Consider the following 20707-nt stretch of genomic DNA (forward strand, 5'->3'; position numbering starts at 1 on the left):
TAAAGACAGTTAATCTTTTACATAGAATATCACAAAAATATTAACAACTTGTTTTTTCAACATCTTCAGTGAAAGTGCACACAGTGGACGTTTCAATGGCAAGAACAAAAACAATCTGTGAATGTCCTATTACAGGCGGAAAGGTACAAAAAAGATGTGCAATCTAGCAAGTGTACACATGAATTTCAGCAGCTTTCAGTCCATAATGGCGGACGCGCCTCCGCAGCGCCATCTACAGACTGTTACCCATAACACAACAGAGTTTCGCCTCTTGGGCTTCTATACTCTTTGATCTCATACACAGACACTATTTAAACTCTGTCTGGGTGTCTTATATGCTGTCTTATAAAATACGCTGTCAACTTGCAATTTCATATTCCACAAGTGCTAAGTGTCGTGTTTTTCTTACAGCAAAATCTTTGATCAGATCTTTGAAATCAAGCTGTCTATTGTTGAATATACATCACTGGGCTAGTTTTATTGTTGCTTGGTGATTTTCAGACTTTTTTGAAGCTCTGTGGCACGTGCACACCCCTATGTAAAATGATACCAAACATGAAAGGGAAAAAACAATAGATTCACAAGATACATCATAGGTGGTATATAGGCATTCTTAGTGAACTTTCAGTGACTCGAATAAGGGGGAAAGGAGAGAGAGTCGTTAGAGAAGGGGATGCATAGATAAGCAAGGAGAGAAGTTTAGGCAAGGCGGTGTGTCCTATGCTCTTTCTGTCAAATCTTCTCTCCAGATCACATAGTAAGTTTTATTGTTTTGTTGCAGGGGGTTTGATCTCAACTTTTGCCTTAGCAGGAAAACCAAGTTTTACAGGCCTCCCCTGGCCCTTTGGGGCAAATTCTGACGGGCCATTTATGGACATTTCATGTTTTGTTTTGGACATTTTTGACATTTCAAGAGTCAATGTTTGACCAGGAGTCAAGTAGTCACCTGAAACAACAGCATTTAGACAGGTTGAGTCTTAAGATGAAAGCACTGCAAAATGCACCTCTGTGACACCTTTAGGTGTGGTGTACTGCGCTGAGTGGATGCGGTAGCATCTGGACAGGATGTCTGTGATCCTGTTGATCGGGTTTGCTTCTACCTGCACTTGGTTGTGATGGCATTCAGTCTGTAGAATGACTTGTTGCACCAAGTCTGTTGTGTTGGTTTGTGTCTTCCTCAGTAGGCTTAACTGACCCTCTGAGAAGTCCTCGGTCACCTCTAAGCAGAAGGTTTGGTTTGCCAGGCAGGTCAGATCTCCTCAGGTTAAGGAATCATTTCACTGATGACGCTCCATTGTGTACGAAACACCTGGGCAACATCTGAATGATGATGCAATAAGTGCACTGATGAATTTGGTGTTATTGTAAGATGAGAAGGGAGTTGTTAGATAAACACAAGAACATAAAATAATACATGGTGAACTCATGTCAAAAGTGCGAGCGGTAAATAAGGTCTCCTTTTCTGAGTCATATATTTAGTAAGCTCATTTGATCACCATAGTCTTCACTCCCACTGTTATATGGTAGTGGAATTTAGACTTTGTCTGGATGAATTAAAGGAAAGGTAGCAAAACAACAATAACATTTTCAATAACTAGTATATTTACCAGCGGTATGCATAATTCAAATATAAAACATAATTAAATATAGAAATACACAATTTCATAATTACAATTATAAAATTGTCTATTAGCTGTTTTAATTGCAAATCATTAATGCAAACCTAAAGTTTCAATCAGGTCAATTAGAGAATGAGATTTACAGAAACAGAGATTTAAAATCCCTAGTTTAATTCAACACAAGACAGATTTTCTTCACACACAATATGAGTTGCAGTCTGACACGTTTTTCCGCACCCTTTTGATTGACAGGATATAATCAGCACTGATCATCGGCTGTTTTTAAACAATCGGCTGTTGGCCGATAGCAAAATAATAGATTTAATCATCCGATACCGATTATTGGTACTGCATACAATACAACACCATTGTACCATCTCATACACAGACACTATTTAAAGGGCACCTATTATGCAAAATTCACTTTTACATGGTGTTTGAACATAAATGTGTGTTGGCAGTGTATGAGCAAAACCACCCTAGAATGATAAAAATCCACCCAGTGTTTTTTTTACAATCTCAATAAATCATAAGCACTGTCTCAGAATGAGCTGTTCTAAGATTCTATGCAATGTGACGTAGAATTGCACAGACCCCTCCCACGACTGTTGATTGACACTGCAGTTTGAGCATAGACCCGCCCTGAGTGAGCTGGACACAGAGTCCGCCATTGTCTCGACGCTTGAGCTATTTTTTTTACAGTCTATGCGCTTGAGCAGCTGTAGACAAGAATGTCTCCTAAGCGATTGAGGTGTGTTGTTTTTGGATGTAAGAATGAACATAGCAGTCTTCATTTACTCTCATTGTGACTCGAGGATGGATCTGTACGGTTTGTGATCCAGCTTACGGTCTTCAGAGCGACAGTCCTAACGTTACTGACCATGGCAGAAATGAAAGTGAGAGCGCGCTCTTTATGACAGCTCATCGATTCATTTTACGGATATAAGGTTTACCAGTTTATTTAGCACCCACTGGAAAGGTGTGTTTATATTTGTTTACTGTTAGTTGTAACTAGTGTTTTGTGTACTTCGCTGTGTTGTTGATAATGAAAGGGAGAGAGAGAGAGTTTATGGATAAGACTTTAATGCTCACTTCTTATACTGTTTATTCAGCTCTTACTGTGATTCTCTGGAGTAAAACTAACGCTTCATCTTTTGTGTGATGTACAATAAACTTCACTGAACTCATCAGTATATTTTGGTCATCATTCGGACAGGGTCTGCTACAGCAGGCTTGTATTAGGGCAGCGGAGAGGAAATGGCACAAATCAAAAGACGCATCTGACCTGAGTATGTATCAATCTCTCCTCTCCTCCTTTTCTGTTGATGTTCATGCTGCAAAATCTTCATACTTCCACAACAAGATCAACAGCTCCTCCAACACACGATTACTCTTCAAGACATTCAACTCTCTCCTCTGTCCACCTCCACCACCTCCCGCCTCCTCCTTAACTGCTGACGATTTTGCGACCTTCTTCACCAACAAAACAACAGCTATCAGCAGTCAGTTCTCAGCTCCACACACACAGGAACCCAGACCGACCCCTTCCACAGCCAATACCCCTCTGTCCTCCTTTTCTTCGCTAACCGAGGAAGAAGTATCTACACTTCTCCTCTCCAGTCACCCTACCACCTGCACGCTTGACCCCATCCCCTCACACCTTCTACAAGCCATCTCTCCCACACTTCTACCATCACTCACACACATCATCAACTCATCCCTCCACACTGGCACCTTCCCTACAGCATTCAAGCAGGCTCGGGTTACTCCACTGCTCAAAAAACCAACGCTAAACACATCATTGGTAGAGAATTACAGACCTATCTCTCTCCTACCATTCATTGCGAAGACACTTGAAAGAGCTGTCTTCAACCAACTAACATCCTTCTTGTCTCTAAACAACCAGCTGGATGTCAACCAATCTGGCTTCAAGAAAGGACATTCAACTGAGACTGCATTACTGTCAGTCACAGAAGCCCTACGGATCGCAAAAGCTGCTTCCAAATCTTCAGTCCTCATTCTCCTGGATCTGTCTGCTGCCTTCGACACGGTGAATCATCAGATCCTTCTGTCCACCCTCTCATCACTGGGCATCACAGGAACTTCACTCCACTGGTTTGAGTCCTATCTCACAGGTAGGTCCTTCAAGGTCGCATGGAGAGGCGAGGTATCCAGAGCACATCAGCTGACCACAGGGGTTCCCCAGGGTTCAGTTCTTGGTCCCCTCCTCTTCTCCATCTACACCACATCACTGGGACACATCATACAGGCACACGGTTTTTCCTACCACTGCTATGCTGATGACACACAGCTCTTCCTCTCCTTTCAACCAGATGATCCCACAGTAGCTGCACGGGTCTCAAGCTGTCTGGCGGACATCTCCACATGGATGAAGGAACACCACCTGCAGCTCAACCTGGCAAAGACTGAGCTTCTCGTCCTCCCTGCCAATCCGTCTCTACACCACGACTTCACCATCCAGCTAGAGTCATCATTAATCACCCCATCAAGATCGGTCAGAAATCTTGGAGTAACGTTTGATGACCAGCTGACCTTCACAGATCACATTTCAAAGACAGCTCGATCATGCAGGTTTGCACTGCACAACATCAGGAAGATCAGGCCTTTCCTAACTGAGCATGCAACACAACTTATCGTCCAGGCCCTGGTCATCTCTAGGCTTGACTACTGCAATGCCCTTCTGGCTGGACTCCCAGCATGTGCGACCAAACCCCTACAGATGATCCAGAATGCTGCAGCTCGTCTTGTCTTCAACGAGCCCAAGAGGGCCCACGTCACTCCTCTGTTCATCTCTCTGCACTGGCTACCTCTAGCTGCTCGCATCAAGTTCAAGGCACTGACGCTTGCTTACAGAACTATCACAGGCTCAGCTCCCTCCTACTTTCACTCACTCCTACGAGTCTACATCCCTACCAGACACCTACGATCGGTCAACGAGCGACGTCTCGTGGTTCCATCACAGAAAGCCACAAAATCACTTTCCAGAACATTCTCATTTACAGTTCCATGCTGGTGGAACGCTCTCCCCACCCTCATCCGGAATGCAGAATCCCTGACAACATTCAAAAAACAGCTGAAAACCAATCTCTTCCGTGAGCACTTAACCTTATAAAAAAAAAAAATTAAAAAAAAAAAAAAAAAAAAAAAAAAATCCTTTCCCTTTGAAACATCACTTATCAGGCTTATGCTACTCTGAATAATACCAGAACTTCGTATTTTGAGCACTTCCTGCGTTGTTGTTGCTTTTGCCTCTTTATGATGACTCGCTGAACTTAGTCCTAATTTGTAAGTCGCTTTGGATAAGGGCGTCTGCTAAATGACTAAATGTAAATGTATTAATAGTGGATAAAAGCAGATGACAAGTAAATTATAACCATAATTAAACTAAACTATACCTGTTCTATCTCCATACAGCATATATTCTCTGGCTCTGTGGGCATTATTGTCAGACTCCGAGTCGAAATGAACACCGCAACTGAGAGTTTCTGTTCTGATATCATCAGATGAGATTGTCCTGGCTCGTAGCGCCAGCTAGTGAGGCTCCGCCCCCTGGGCCGGCAGCAGCAGTTAATTTGCATTTAAAGGGATACACACTAAAACAGCGCATTTTTCTGAGCCCCCAAAAATGACAATTTAAACATGCTGTAACAAATTATCTGATGGGTATTTTGAGCTAAAACTTCACATACACACTCTGGGGACATCAGAGACTTATTTAACATCTTGTGAAAAGAGTCATAATATAGGTGCCCTTTAAACTCTGTCTGGATGTCTTATAAGCTGTCTTATAAAATACGCTGTCACGGATTGCTCTGAGACTTAAGTAAGATCCAAGCGCAGCTTTATTGGAAAATCCAGAATCGTAGTCATGCCAGGCAAATGGGTCAAAACACTTGCAAACAATTCACAAAAAATACAAAAGACAAGGGAGAATGTTCAAAAATGCAGTGTGACAATTACAAAACCTCAATGAGAAATGATAGAGAGAACATGGTATAAGTAGGGTGAGACAAACACCAAACAGGTGAATGCAATAAGTCATGATGAGTCCAGGCAAAGGATTATGGGGTCCAACTAATAGTTCATGGCTGAGTGGTAAAGGTCAGAGGAGTGCCCTCTAGAGGTCAACCTGGGCACACCAGCTGGTGACTGTGACATACGCTGTCAACTTGCAATTTTTTATTCCACCAGGAAAAACAAGTGTCATGTTTTTCTCACAGCAAAATCTTAGATCAGATCTTTGAAATCAAGCCGTCTCGTGTTGATCTGAGGTATAGTTCTTTACTTGGTTAAGCTTACTGAAGGCTCTCTCTCCACTTGCAACGCTCACAAGCAAGTGCAAAATATGCGCAAGGCAATGCACACTCCACTGAAAATCTAGAGCTGCATCTTGTAGATTTCATTCAAAAGCTCAAAATTATTATTATTATTATTAATTATACACTTAGTGAATAATAAGTTTAACACACCAGCAGCTCCAGAAAGAAATTTGGAAATGATCTAAAACAGCGGCAGGATCATTGAATCGGTAATTTGAACTCGAGAACCAAATAAGTTCTATTCATGAATGAATCATTCAGACTGGTTTTATCAACGGATTTCTCCTAATCATTTAAATGGACCGACTCAAATGATTCATTCACGAACTGGACATCATTACAACTTATTTCATAAACTCTACCGGGACAATTAAACCAGATGTATATGACTAGTAGTACATCGTACATTTTTATCGATTCCTCACAGAAAGTTGTACCAAGGCTTCGGAAAGCCTGAATATACATCACTGGGCTAGTTTTATTTTTGCTTGGTGATTTTACATATTTTTTGAAGCTCAGTGGCACAGGCACACTCCTATGTAAAATGATACCAAACATGAAAGGGAAAAAACAATAGATTCACAAGATACATCATATGTGGTATCAGAGCCGATCAGCCCTATACGCACACTACGCAAGGTGCGTAGGGCCCCGCAAATTACTCAAGGCCCCGCCTCCCCTCGTGTCAAAGCGCGTCAATCAATGTTTACAATATCGATGAGAAAATGAAGCGGAACTATCTTTCTGGTCACGAAAAGAGAGAGAAAAAAACACCATGAGAGTTAATTGCGGCAACAGTTATCAGGTAGACTTGTGTGCTCTCCTCTCAAAGTTTGATGTCAGCAAAGAACAGTAGGCTAAAGTTAAGTTGATGTGCGTTGATTAATTATGTTTAATAAACGACAAAGGACAACGGTGTTTGTTTATAAACTGCAGCTCGGAAAAGATAACCGCGTCACGCATTCATATGCGCGTGCATGAAATGAAACGCGCACTTTCCAGCAGAAACATCTGTTGTGAGTTGGGACCAGTACAATATGGGCGTGATGGCACTCCTCATTATAGTTTTAAAACAAGACGATGATTATCTAGTCGCTAAGTCAAGGTTTAGTTACAACTCTGCACTAATGCAATATGGAAAGCAATGTATTGACATTGACTATTGATAGGCTCCATTGAATTTAAAATGTTGATTGGCTGGAGATTCTGGTCAATATGGATGCACATCCCTCAGTAAATAATAACCATCAAGAATCAAGAGTATCAAGAATTACTTTTATCATTTAAAAACACAGTGACATGCTATGGCGCCATTTTAGCTTTTATTCATTCACAGGATATGCATTTTTGATATCAATAATTCAATTTGTACTATTTAAAATGTGAATTCTTGATATTAAGAATTAACTTTTTACTAGTAACAATGTCTTCTGATATCAGGAATTACATTTTCACTAGAACTAGTTAAAGGAGGGATTGTAGTGGGAACACTGGGGTGTCAGGTGTGACTGTGTGGCAATGGCAAATAGTTCATGGCTCACGGGTCAGGTATGAGGGCCCCTAAACAGAATTTTGCTTAGGGCCCCAGGGAGGTCAGGATCGGCTCTGTGTGGTATATAGGCATTTTTAGTGAACTTTCAGTGACTTGAATAAGGGGAAAGGAGAGAGAGTTGGTAGAGAAGGGGATGGATAGATAAGCAAGGAGATAAGTTTTTATCTCAACTTTTGCCTTAGCAGGAAAACCAAGTTTTACAGGTCTCCCCTGGCCCTTTGGGGCAAATTCTGACTGGCCACTTTTGGACATTTCATGTTTTGTTTTGGACATGTCATGTTTTGGACATTTCATTTTTGACATTTCATGAGTCGATGACTTCAGGAGTCAAGTAGTCACCTGAAACAACAGCATTTAGACAGGTTGAGCCTTAAGATGAAAGCACTGCAAAATGCACCTCTGTGACACCTTTAGGTGTGGTGTACTGCGCTGAGTGGATGCGGTAGCATCTGGACAGGATGTCTGCGATCCTGTTGATCGGGTTTGCTTCTACCTGCACTTGGTTGTGGTGGCATTCAGTCTGTGAATGACTTGTTGCACCAAGTCTGTTGTGTTGGTCTGTGTCCTCCTCAGTAGGCTTAACTGACCCTCTGAGAAGTCCTCAGTCACCTCTAAGCAGAAGGTTTGGTTTGACGGGCAGGTCAGATCTCCACAGGTTAAGGAATCATTTCACTGATGACGCTCCATTGCGTACGAAACACCTGGGCAACTTCTGAATGATGATGCAATAAGTGCACTGATGAATTTGGTGTTATTGTAAGATGAGAAGGGAGTTGTTAGATAAACACAAGAACATAAAATAACATGATGAACTCATGTCAAAAGTGCAAGCGGCTCCTTTTCAGAGTCATATATTAAGTGAGCTCATTTGATCACCATAGTCTTCACTTCCATTGCGATATCGTAGTGGAATTTAGACTTTGTCTAGATCAGGGGTCTCCAACACGTCGCTACTGGTAGCTCGCAGCCTGATTGGAGGTAGCTCGCCAATAATAAAAGATAGGCTAATGTGCATTGTAAATGTCAGGAATTTATCTTTTTTGACTCATTATTTTTATAAAAATGATTTAAATGATGTTTTATTAACAAGGTTCGGGAGGAGCACGTTCAGATAATTAACACAAGCGGAAAGCACTCAGCAATCAATAGTGAGAGGTATAAATACTCAGCAGTCTCACCTCATTCCATTGACAGTTTTTGCAGCATTTTAGTAGCTTCTTCTCAGCTCTGCAGCCATGTCTCAACGCCCAAGCTCTTCCTCTGACGAAGAAGCAAACTTTGCCAGGGAGGCACCTGTGCATTCCACCGGTCCCACGACCATACCTCCTACGCCGGATGTTGCACCTGAGCGCCAGGCTTCTTCTCGCGGCCGCACACCGGCCCGAACAGCCCTGCGCTCACCAAGGCGCCGTGGCCAGTCTTCACCGCCCCCGGCAAGACTTCCATCTACTTCTCCAGCTTCCTCCTACCGCTCGGCCGTTCCGACGATCCCACCTATCGGGAAATGGACCGTAGCCGGATTAAGACAAGCACTGGGGAATTCAGACATACAAGCTTCGCGGAAAATGAACAAGGCGGAGCTGTATGATCTGTTCGTTTCCTTACAGTCAACTCCCAAGACGACCCACAGGCAGAGCAAAGCCCGTAGGGCCCAAAAATCGCCTGCCCAGTCACCACTATCGTCTTCCCGCTCAGGATCCGGATCGCTTCGTCCACCAAGACGCAGCAACAGGCCTTCAGCGAGCCTGGGCCGCGCACCAGATTCCGCTATGGCATTCCCACCTCTCGATGAGGCCCAGCCCTCCACCATGGCTCCTGCTACCACAGCGCAGCAAGTAGCCGGGCCCAGCGGCCCCCCCACAACCACTCAGTCTTTTACTCCAGCTGTTTCTAACCCTTTTCCTTTTCAGTGGCCTCCAGCTCCCGTCGCAGACATTAGCACGGGGCTATCACCGATAGCAGCACAGGCACATCCATTTCAACAGTCTCATCCAACAGGTTACATCCCCGCCCACTTTCAGTGGCCTGCAGCTCCAGCAGCTCAATCAAGCACTGGCCCGCCTCCGTTTGCAGCTCATTCACACAATCCTTCGTATCCTGCAACTAACTTTCCTTTTCAAGCCACAACAGGTCATCCAAGCGTGAGGCCGCCGCCGACATTCGCAGACCCGGCTCACGCCCTTCCCAGCTCTATGTTACAAAAATCACCTTATTCTCTGTTCACAGCAACACCGATGCCCGTGCCGTCCAACGCAGTCGCCATGGAACCACCACCAGTATCCCAAAACATTCGTGCACAGATCCTTTCAGGTGCGGATGTAGATCTTTCCTCTCTTCTCTCTCTACTCCCCTCAGCCAAACCTGACCATCAAATAGATTGTGGGGATTTCTCGGTCACCCTGAAAAACACAAACACTCACTCATCTCGCATTCTTTCATTTTCCGAGTTTTCAATTGCTTTTTCCCGCTACATTGAAATAATCTGTTCAGCTTTCCCCCACAGGCGGCGCGAACTGAATGACTACCAATCTATCATAGCCGAACTCGCGCTGTCCTATGGGGGTGGGCATTTTTATACTTACCACCGACTTTTTTCAGCCAAAAGTGCCGTGCGAGTCGCACAGTGGAACCAGTGCACATACTGGGGCGCACTCGACCAGGATCTTCACAGCAGGGTGTTTCTGGGCTGTAAAAACATCACTTGCGCAGTCTGCAGGTCAGTAACACACACGACCACGTCGTGCCCGAAGGTTAATTCTTCCTCTCTTCCCTACCCAGAGAAAAGCAACGCTAGATCCACCAGCTATGTGCCGCGTGCTGCAACCACCAGCGCAAGGCAGGACTCTGCTTTTGACGAAAGCAGGCAGCCTTGTAATTTTTTCAATGCAGGCAAATGCCAAAGATCGCGCTGCAGGTTTATGCACATCTGCAGCTTCTGTGGCGGCGCTCATGCTCGCATTGTATGTCCAGTTTTCAAGTCTGTGAATAAAAAATCAAAAAATTATTGGGAGACTCCTGTAAATATTTTGCGCATGCACTTCGAACTAGCTCATCACCCGGATGCCGAATTTACTGATTATCTGCTGTCAGGTTTGAAAAATGGTTTTAAGCCCGGCTTAGAATGTCCGCTTTCCCAAAACATCATATGTAAAAATCTCCAATCCGCCCTTATAGAACCTGAAGTCGTAGACAAACTGATCAAAAAAGAAGTTGAGTCTGGCTTCATGATCGGTCCATTCGACAAACCGCCATTTAATCTGTTTCGTATCAGCCCCATCGGAGTGGCTACAAGGAAATTCTCGGGTAAAAAACGTCTTATAATCGACTTATCAGCCCCGCATAATTCCCCGTTCCCAAGCATAAACAGCTTGATCCCTCTCGACGAATTTTCGCTCAAATACCACGACATAGATCAAGCTATCGATATGATCAAAATCGCAGGTCAGGGTGCTTGGCTCGCAAAACTCGACGTCACATCTGCTTTCAAAGTAATGCCCATCCATCCAGGTTCATGGCATCTTTTTGGAGTGCGCTGGCTTGGGAAATATTATTTCGCAGTACGTTTAACATTCGGATGCAAAAGCAGCCCGAAAATATTTGATATGCTATCAGAAGCCGTTTGCTGGATCTTGTCGAACAACTACGCAATTCCTTACCTTATTCATCTGTTAGATGATTTTCTAATAATCTCGCCTCCCGATGCTATCCCAGCTGCGCACCTCCTCACGGTACAAAACGTTTTCTCAGAGCTAGGAATTCCTATCGCACAGGAAAAAACCATGGGCCCTGCAACATCTATCGAGTTCCTAGGAATTCATTTGGATTCAGACAAACTCCAAGCATCCCTCCCCAAAGAAAAAATCGATCGAATAATCCTCGTCTCTTCTACTTTCCTCGAAGAATCTAATTTTTCAAAACGCGAACTCCTGTCCCTGCTCGGACATCTAAACTTCGCAATGCGCATCATCCCGCAGGGCCGCCCCTTCATCGCGCATCTCCTCTCACTCGCGTCCTCCGTCCACTCACTAGAAGACCGCATTTCTATAACCCAAGCATGTCGCGACGAACTTGGGCTATGGATAACTTTTCTTAAACAGTGGAACGGCCTCTCTTTTTTCTACAACAACCTTGTTTCATCCCCCACCGACATCCAATTGTTTACAGACGCTGCCCCCTCTATAGGGTTCGGGGGTTTTTATCAAGGTCGTTGGTTCGCGGCTCCGTGGCCACCTCAGCTCCAGGACATATCTCAATCCTCAGCTCTATTCGAGCTTTACCCTCTCGTGGTAGCAGCTTTCCTGTGGGGAAAAGAATGGGCCGCAAGTAGCGTTTTAGTGCATTGCGACAACGACGCAACAGTGCATTGCATTAACAAAGGCCGTTCCCATTCACCCGCTCTGATGCCACTCTTAAGACGTCTCATCTGGATTTCGGCTTGCGACCAATTCATTATCATTGCTAAACACATCCCTGGGTCAAAAAACCAAATCGCTGACTCTCTGTCTCGTTTTCTGTTTCAGAAATTCAGGATGCTGGCTCCAGAGGCGGATCAATTCCCAACTCCAGTTCCTCGCTATTCAGAACTAATATTCCCGTAACCCATCCGTTAAAACCTCTGCTTGACGCATCACTCGACACTATCCTCCAAGCAGTATCTCCCAGGACCCTTCAATCCTATGTTACTGCTTGGAGATGTTTTAAAACGTTCCATGTCTCTTATAACTTGCCTTTCCCTGATTTTTCTCTTCTCTCAATCACCTCTTTTATCTCCTACCTTAATAGCTCTAAGGGCCTGCAAGTTGGGTCCATCAAAGGTTATTTAAGCGGCATCCAGTTTTTTCATAAATTGATGTACGGCGCTCCCTCCTCTGAGATAAACAATTCACAAACCTCACTCCTGATTAAAGGGATTCAAAGATCCCAGCCTACCCGTCCCGACGCCAGGCAACCTATAACGCTAGACATTCTCACCATTTGTATTCGCGCCCTTCGCACAGGCTACCAAACTCTTGATATCGCTCGCACACTCGACGCCATGTTTATCTTAGCCTTTTTCGGTTTTCCTAGATGCTCAGAACTCGCCATCACTTCCAAATTTGACCCAAAAATCCATCCCACCATCTCAGACTTATCAGTACTAGATGGCGAAACCATTTCATATTTGATCAAACAAAGTAAGACTGACCAAACCAAAAAAGGTCACTTCATCTACATTTTTAACCTCGCTTCGCAAATCCAACCATACCAGTCAATTCTGGCATATCTGCAATGGAGAAGTTCTCAGGCTAAATCTCCTCTGGAACCCCTGTTCTTAGATGAATCCAAAAAACCCGTGACACGTTTTTGGTTCCAGAAACACCTCAAATCCGTTCTCCAACAGTCAGGCGTTCCAGCAAAGAATTTTTCGAGTCACTCATTCCGCATCGGGGCAGCAACTTCAGCAGCCCAAAAAGGCCTCTCCCAACAGCAGATTCAACCCCTTGGGAAATGGTCCTCCGATGCTTTCCAAAGCTACATCAGGACCAACCGGTTCCATATTAAAAAAGCTCACCAAACCCTCATCGAGTAAAAAAAAAAAAAAAAAACTCTTTCTCTTCTTTACTGTCTCTTCTTTACTGTCTCCTCTTTCTGTCCAGCGAGCATTGGTCTCACAGCGGACGGAGTGAGAACTTCCCAGTGGAGCACTTACATTTTCTCTTTCATCCAGCGATGCAGTATGAGAAACTCCTGGGCAAGCACTCACCTTCCTGTTTCCTTTCCGTCCAGCGAGCATTGGTCTCACAGCGGACGGAGTAAGAACTTTCCCAATGGAGCACTTGCGTTTTCTCTTTCATCCAATGATGCTGCGTGAGAAAATCTCCTGGGCAAGCACTCACTTTCCTGTTTCCTTTCCGTCCAGCGAGCATTGGTCTCACAATGGACGGAGTGAGAACTTTCCCAGTGGAGCACTTACGTTTTCTCTTTCATCCAATGATGCAGTATGAGAATCTCCTGGGCAAGCACTCATTTTCCTGTTTCCTTTCCGTCCAGCGAGCATTGGTCTCACAGCGGACGGAGTGAGAACTTTCCCAGTGGAGCACTTACGTTTTCTCTTTTCATCCAATGATGCAGTGTGAGAAAATCTCCTGGGCAAGCACTCATTTTCCTGTTTCCTTTCCGTCCAGCGAGCACTGGTCTCACAGCGGACGGAGTGAGAACTTTCCCAGTGGAGCACTTACGTTTTCTCTTTCATCCAATGATGCAGTGTGAGAAAATCTCCTGGGCAAGCACTCACTTTCCTGTTTCCTTTCCGTCCAGCGAGCATTGGTCTCACAGTGGACGGAGTGAGAACTTTCCCAGCGGAGCACTTACGTTTTCTCTTTTCATCCAATGATGCAATGTGAGAATCTCCCGGGCAAGCACTCACTTTCCTGTTTCCTTTCCGTCCAGCGAGCATTGGTCTCACAGTGGACGGAGTGAGAACTTCCCCAGTAGAGTACTAATGTTTTCTCTTTTCTTCCAGCAACGCAGTGCGAGGAAATGTCAGAGGCAAGCACCCACCTTCCTGTTTCTGTAAACTACAACCGCTCCCGTTTACAGACCAACAGGGGACGTCAGCCGGGCAGGGAGCCGCCATTACGGGCCTTCCCGGTCAAGCATCCAGGCCTTCTTGAGATACCAGCCCGCCAACTCGGCACTCATTTGGGGGATCTTTAGTCCGGCGGCTGTCCTCTGCTTTAGCTTTGGGGGGAGTACTCTGGGTTCGGGCTGAACTCCGAGCTCGGAGCCCTCCCTCCGGACAGCACGCCATATACGCATTAAACTTACCCATTCATATTATATGTAAGTGTGAACTCGTGAAATGATGTTTTATTAACAAGGTTCGGGAGGAGCACGTTCAGATAATTAACACAAGCGGAAAGCACTCAGCAATCAATGGTGAGAGGTATAAATACTCAGCAGTCTCACCTCATTCCATTGACAGTTTTTGCAGCATCCCTCCACCACCCCTTCTCCACACTTCTAGTACTAAACACTTACATACGGGGGGAGTACTCTGGGTTCGGGCTGAACTCCGAGCTCGGAGCCCTCCCTCCGGACAGCACGCCATATACGCATTAAACTTACCCATTCAAATTATATGTAAGTGTGAACTCGTGAAAGGCTGAAATCTGCGAGGTTTATCTTTTTATAAAAACTTTGTCAAAACTTTATTTGAACTTGTACAGTACATGTTAGTAGATAACATGTTGCAAGACACTCCTAAAATCTGGCCATCATTTTTTATGTTATTATTTTAATATTTATGTAAACAAAAAGTGCATATTGATCAAATCAAAATCAAATCAAATCACTTTTATTGTCACACAATCATATACACAAGTGCAACAGTGGTGAAATTCTTAGGTGCAGTTCCAAGCAACATAGCAGTCATGACACAATGGATGAAACAATTTACACTTACAGATTACACCTCTAATGTAACTTCATGGTGGAGTTCTCAGAATTTGTAGGTGACTTGGTCACTAAATATGATCGCATCCTTATCTTAGGTGATCTAAATGTGCATATATGTTGCCCTTCTAAGCGATTAACCCCTGAGTTTTTAAATATCATAGACTCTTTTAACCTTCAGCAGTGGGTTAGTTATCCCCCACATATTCATGGACACATGTTGGATCTAATTCTATCATATGGGTTATCTGTAACTGAAGTTGAAGTTGTTGATTCTGCTATCTCTGATCATTTTCCTATTCTATTTAAAATGTCTCTTCCTCTGCTTTCTATTGCACCTGTCTCAAATACCACACAAGCGCGTGCATATTTACCCAATTTTGAAGTAGACTTTATTAAATTTTATAATGAGGTCAATCCGCTACTCTTTTTAGAATCATTTTTCCCTCCTAAATACGGTCTGGGAAGATACTTTAGGTCTCACTGCTCCCTTCAAGTCTTTTAAGCCAAAAGTTAAGTCCAATTCTGAGCCATGGGTCGATTATAGCATACGCTCGTTGAGACAGTCATGCAGGAAAGCAGAAAGGAAGTGGAAAAAAGACAAATTGCAGATCTTGTACGAGATCTTAAGAGACTGTCTATTGGTGTATCAGAATGCGGTTAAGAAAGCTAAGGCTTCATATTTTACTGAATTGATTGAGAAACATCACCGCACTCCAAAAATACTTTTCTCTGTCATTAATTCTGTTTTAAATCCCCCAATAAACTCTCTTCGCTGCCCGTCTTTGGCACTATGTGAGGATTTTGCTAGCTACTTTGGCTATAACGTTTCTAACCTGAGAGACGAATTTCAAGTCTCCGATCAGGAAATACCGACTGAGATGAGTTCACCTACTATTTGGACCTCTTTCAATCTTGTCTCTCTACATTCCTTAAAGGAAATAATGTTTAAACTTAAACCTTCCTTCTGTACGTATGACACCTTACCTCCTCGATATCTGAGACAATTATTTGATACTGTCGGCCCTGGGTTGGTGTCGTTATTTAATAAATCCTTGCTTGAAGGGGCTATACCTTCAAGTCTGAAAATTGCCTCAATTACACCTGTACTAAAGAAACCCTCACTCGATGCCTTCATGTTATCAAATTTTCGTCCTATATCCATTGTGCCGTTTATTTCCAAGGTTTTAGAACGAATTGTATTCTTACAGCTTCAGACTTTCTTAAATGACAACCATATCTTTGAAAAGTTTCAATCAGGGTTTAAAACTCTGCATAGCACAGAAACCGCCCTTACAAAGGTTCTTAATGATATTTATATGGGTACAGATTCGGGAGATTCCGTCATTTTAGTAATGTTAGATTTGTCTTCTGCTTTTGATACTGTAGATCACACGATTCTCATTTCTCGGCTGGAGTCTTACGTTGGCCTAGGGGGCGAAGTTTTAAGCTGGTTCAAATCTTTTTTAACTAATAGACGGTTTTCTTTAAAAATGGGATGTTTCTCCTCTTCATTCCGAAATTTATCTTGCGGTGTGCCTCAGGGTTCTGTCTTAGCTCCTGTTCTATTTTCTCTATATCTTCTTCCTCTGGGTTTCATTTTTAGGAAACACAATGTCTCATTTCACTGTTATGCTGATGACATGCAGATTTATATGCCTCTGTCTAAGAAAAATAAGAGTGCTCTTGACAGTTTGACAGCATGTCTTGATGAGGTTAAAGCTTGGCTTACCAACAATTTCCTATTCTTGAACTCAGACAAAACAGAAGTTATTATTTTTAACCCCTCTGAATCCAGGCAAATACATGATTTTGACCTTGGATCTTTAGATCTATCTCTCGCTCCACAGGTACGGAATTTAGGTGTGATTTTAGATAGTTCCCTCAAATTTGATAGGCAAATTAGTGCTGTTTTCGGATCTAGCTTTTTCTATCTTCGCTCTATAGCGAAAATCAAATCCTATCTCCCGAAACGCTCGTTGGAGACTTCGATCCATGCTCTTATTACCTCGCGCCTGGACTATTGCAACCCGCTTTATTTTGGTATATCAAAGTCCCAAACGGCCCGTTTACAGTTTGTTCAAAATGCTGCGGCGAGATTCCTGAAGGGAAAGAGGAAATTCGACCATGCGACCCCCCCTTCTGAGTTTTAGAATTGAATAAAAAAATTTAATACTGGTGTATAAATCTTTAAATGATTTAGCACCTTCTTATCTATCTGACCTACTCCATTTTTACTCTCCAACTAGAAGTCTTAGATCCGAAGCGAAACTTCTTCTTCAGATACCTAAAACCCGGCTAAAATCAAGGGGAGACCGAGCTTTCGAAGTGGCTGGCCCCACAATGTGGAACAAGCTCCCACTCTATATTAGATCGACTTCCTCTCTGTCTGAGTTCAAGTCATGCCTCAAAACGTATTTATTTACTGCTGCTTTTAGCTTACAATGATTGCTCCATTCTAAACTGTGTAGTATTATTTGTTACCAATTTTTATTAATGCTATTTACTATATGTACAGCACTTTGGTCGGCCAGTGGCCGTGTGTAAATGTGCTTTATAAATAAACAAACTGAAACTGAAACTGAACTAATGTGCGCACGATAACTCACAGCACCATATACACTATACAATATACAATAAATAATGTACAATACACAATATAGACATCTATACATACAATAAATACACATGCGAAATAAAATAAATGTAATATACAGTAGGTTAAGTTGAGGTGTTTTGAGATGCAGTATGTTTATGGGTTATTGATCACTTGGGATCAAGAGTTTAGAAATCGAATTGCTTGCGGGAAGAAGCTGTCATGGAGTCGGCTGGTGCGTGTCCTGATGCTGCGGTACCGCCTGCCTGATGGTAGCTGTGAGAACAGCCCATGGCTCGGGTGGCTGGAGTCTCTGATGATCCTCCGAGCTTTCTTCACACACCGCCTGGCATATATTTCCTGGTGGGAGGGAAGCTCACCTCCGATGATACGACTGGCAGTGTGCACCATCCTTTGCAGGGCTTTGCGGTCGCGGGCGATGGTATTGCCGTACCAGGCAGTGATGCAGCCAGTCACGATGCTCTCTACAGTACTGGTGTAGAACCGTGTGAGGATATGGCGGTTCATTCCAAACTTCCTCAGCCGTCTCAGGAAGAAGAGTCAAGTCAAGTTTAAGTCAAGTCAAGTTTATTTGTATAGCGCTTTTCACAATACAGATTGTATCAAAGCAGCTTCACAGTATTAAATTAAAATAATACAACAAAGTTTGTTTCAAGAGGAATTTATTGATTGATAAAATTAAATTAAATATCCCCAAAATATCCCCAACTGAGCAAGCCAAAGGCAACAGTGGCAAGGAACCGAAAAACTCCATCAAGTGACCTAATGGTGTCCTAAAACTCCATCAGGTGACCTAATGGAGAAAAAAAAAAACTTGGGAGAACCCAGGCTCAGTCGGGGGCCAATTCTCCTCTGGCATTTATGAGCTAGAGGCCGGATTGTAGTTTGAACTGTAGGATTATATGAATGCCTGGCTGAAGAGATGCGACTTTAATCTAGTTTTAAACTGGGAGAGCGAGTCTGAGCAACGAACAGTATCAGGAAGACTATTCCAGACTTTTGGAGCCAAATGTGAAAATGCTCTCCCTCCTTTGGTGGTTCTGGATATCCTAGGTATGACCAAAAGCCTTGAATTTAGTGATCTTAAAGAGCGCGATGGATTATAGGCCGATAGAAGATCCGTTAAATAGACTGGAGCTAAGCCGTTTAGGGCTTTATAAGTCAGTAGCAATACCTTGTAATTAATACGGAACTTTATAGGTAACCAATGCAGTGATGATAAAATTGGTGTTATATGATCATATTTTCTTGATCTCGTAAGAACTCTAGCGGCGGCATTTTGGACTAACTGTAGCTTGTTTATTGAGGATGCAGGACAACCAGCTAATAAAGCATTACAGTAATCCAGTCTCGAGGTCATGAATGCATGAACTAACTTTTCTGCATCAGAAACTGATAGCATATTACCTAGCTTAGCAATGTTTCTAAGGTGGAAAAAGGCTGTTTTTGTAACATATGAAATATGATTTTCAAAAGACAGGTTGCAATCGAGTATAACACCCAGGTCTTTTACTGTAGAGGATAAAGTAACAGGACATCCTATGATGTTAAAGTTGTATTGTGCGAGGTTTTGTGGGCGGTTTTTTGAACCGATAAGTATTACCTCTGTCTTGTCTGGATTTAATAAAAGAAAATTACGGATCATCCAATATTTTATATCTTTAACACACTCTGTCAATTTGGAAAATTTAGCGTTTTCATCCGGCCGTGATGAAATATATATTTGAGTGTCATCAGCATAACAATGGAAACTAATTCCATGTTTCCTTATAATATTTCCAAGTGGCATCATATATATTGAGAATAACAGAGGGCCTAACACAGATCCCTGCGGCACTCCATAGTTTACTGGAGTTAGGATCGATTTTTCTCCATTTAAATAGACAAAATGGTAGCGGTCAGATAGGTATGATTTGAACCAGCTTAATGCTTGTCCTTGAACACCAGTATAATTTTGTAGTCGATCTAAGAGTAAAGTGTGATCTATAGTATCGAACGCAGCACTAAGATAAAGTAAAACTAGTATTGAGATACAGCCTTGGTCAGAAGCTAAAAGTAAATCATTTGTGATTTTAACGAGCGCAGTTTCAGTGCTATGATGCGGTCTGAATCCAGACTGAAACTTTTCATAGATATCATTTTGTTGCAAGAAAGAGCCCAGTTGAGCGGACATCACTTTTTCTAATATTTTAGACATAAATGGAAGATTTGAAATTGTCTATAATTTGCTAGATTATTATGATCTAATTGTGGTTTCTTAATGAGAGGGTTTATAACTGCCAGTTTAAATGTTCTAAAGATAAAGATAAAGATGAGTTAATACTATTGAGGAGAGGCTCTTCCACTACAGGTAACACTTCTTTCAGTAGTTTAGTTGGTATAGGATCTAATAAACATGTTGTTGTTTTAGATGAAGTGATAAGTTTATTTAACTCTTTTTGTTCTATAGTTGTAAAGCACTGTAATTGTTCTTGCGGGGTGATAATTGAAGCTAAATTATAAGGCGCTGATGAGCCTTCTTTACAACGGCCTTGGTGTGGACGGACCATGTGAGTTCCTCTGTGATGTGGACACCGAGGAACTTGAAGCTGCTGACTCTCTCCACCGGTGCTCCATTGATGGTGATGGGGCTGTGTTCTCTGCTACTCCTCCTGAAGTCGACCACTAGCTCCTTGGTCTTGCTGACGTTGAGGAAGAGGTTATGCTCCTGACACCAGCGTGACAGAGTGTGCATCTCATCTCTGTAGGCCGTTTCGTTGTTGTCGTTGATCAAACCTACCACCGTCGTATCATCAGCAAACTTAATGATGGTATTGGAGCTGTGAGTTGCCATACAGTCATGTGTGTACAAGGAGTACAAGAGTGGGCTGAGAACACAGCCCTGAGGGGCTCCAGTGTTGAGGGTCAGTGATGAGGAGATGTTACTGCCCATTCTAACCACTTGGCGTCTGTTTGAGTGTACTAACCTCTGTAGCTTCAGCCGCGAGAGCTCTCTCCGCGAGGAGGGTGTAAGTTCCCTCGAAACGAGCATAAAAAGTGTTTAGCTCATCCGGGAGAGAGGCAGCGGTGTTCACTGTGGAGTTTGTGTTCCCTTTGTAGTCCGTGATGATATTAATTCCCTGCCACATGCTTCTAGAGTCGGTGG

The 20707-nt window shown here is 43.2% G+C and overlaps 2 protein-coding genes across 4 annotated transcripts in view; one reads left to right on the forward strand and one right to left on the reverse strand.

Annotated features, from left to right (window-relative positions):
• The window catches only part of LOC309480489 (uncharacterized protein), a 516287-nt gene that overhangs the window by 59021 nt on the left and 436559 nt on the right, over nt 1–20707 (reverse strand). The gene's annotated exons all lie outside the window — the stretch shown is intronic.
• LOC309480759 (uncharacterized protein) lies at nt 8828–14642 on the forward strand. 3 transcript variants are annotated; one of them, XM_082145354.1, is made up of 4 exons: nt 8828–9821; nt 10110–10227; nt 12032–12105; nt 14014–14642. In XM_082145354.1, the coding sequence occupies exons 1-3, from the start codon at nt 9077–9079 to the stop codon at nt 12096–12098; spliced, it is 930 nt and encodes a 309-aa protein (XP_082001480.1). In that variant the 5' UTR covers nt 8828–9076; the 3' UTR covers nt 12099–12105; nt 14014–14642. The 3 variants fall into 3 exon arrangements, with proteins under 3 accessions (XP_082001480.1, XP_082001481.1, XP_082001479.1); XM_082145355.1 differs by lacking the exon at nt 10110–10227; XM_082145353.1 differs by lacking the exon at nt 14014–14642 and having other exon boundaries at nt 12032–12269.

Source organism: Leuciscus leuciscus, assembly GCF_965113295.1.
Source record: "Leuciscus leuciscus genome assembly, chromosome: 18".
NCBI classification, from domain to species: Eukaryota; Metazoa; Chordata; class Actinopteri; order Cypriniformes; family Leuciscidae; genus Leuciscus; species Leuciscus leuciscus.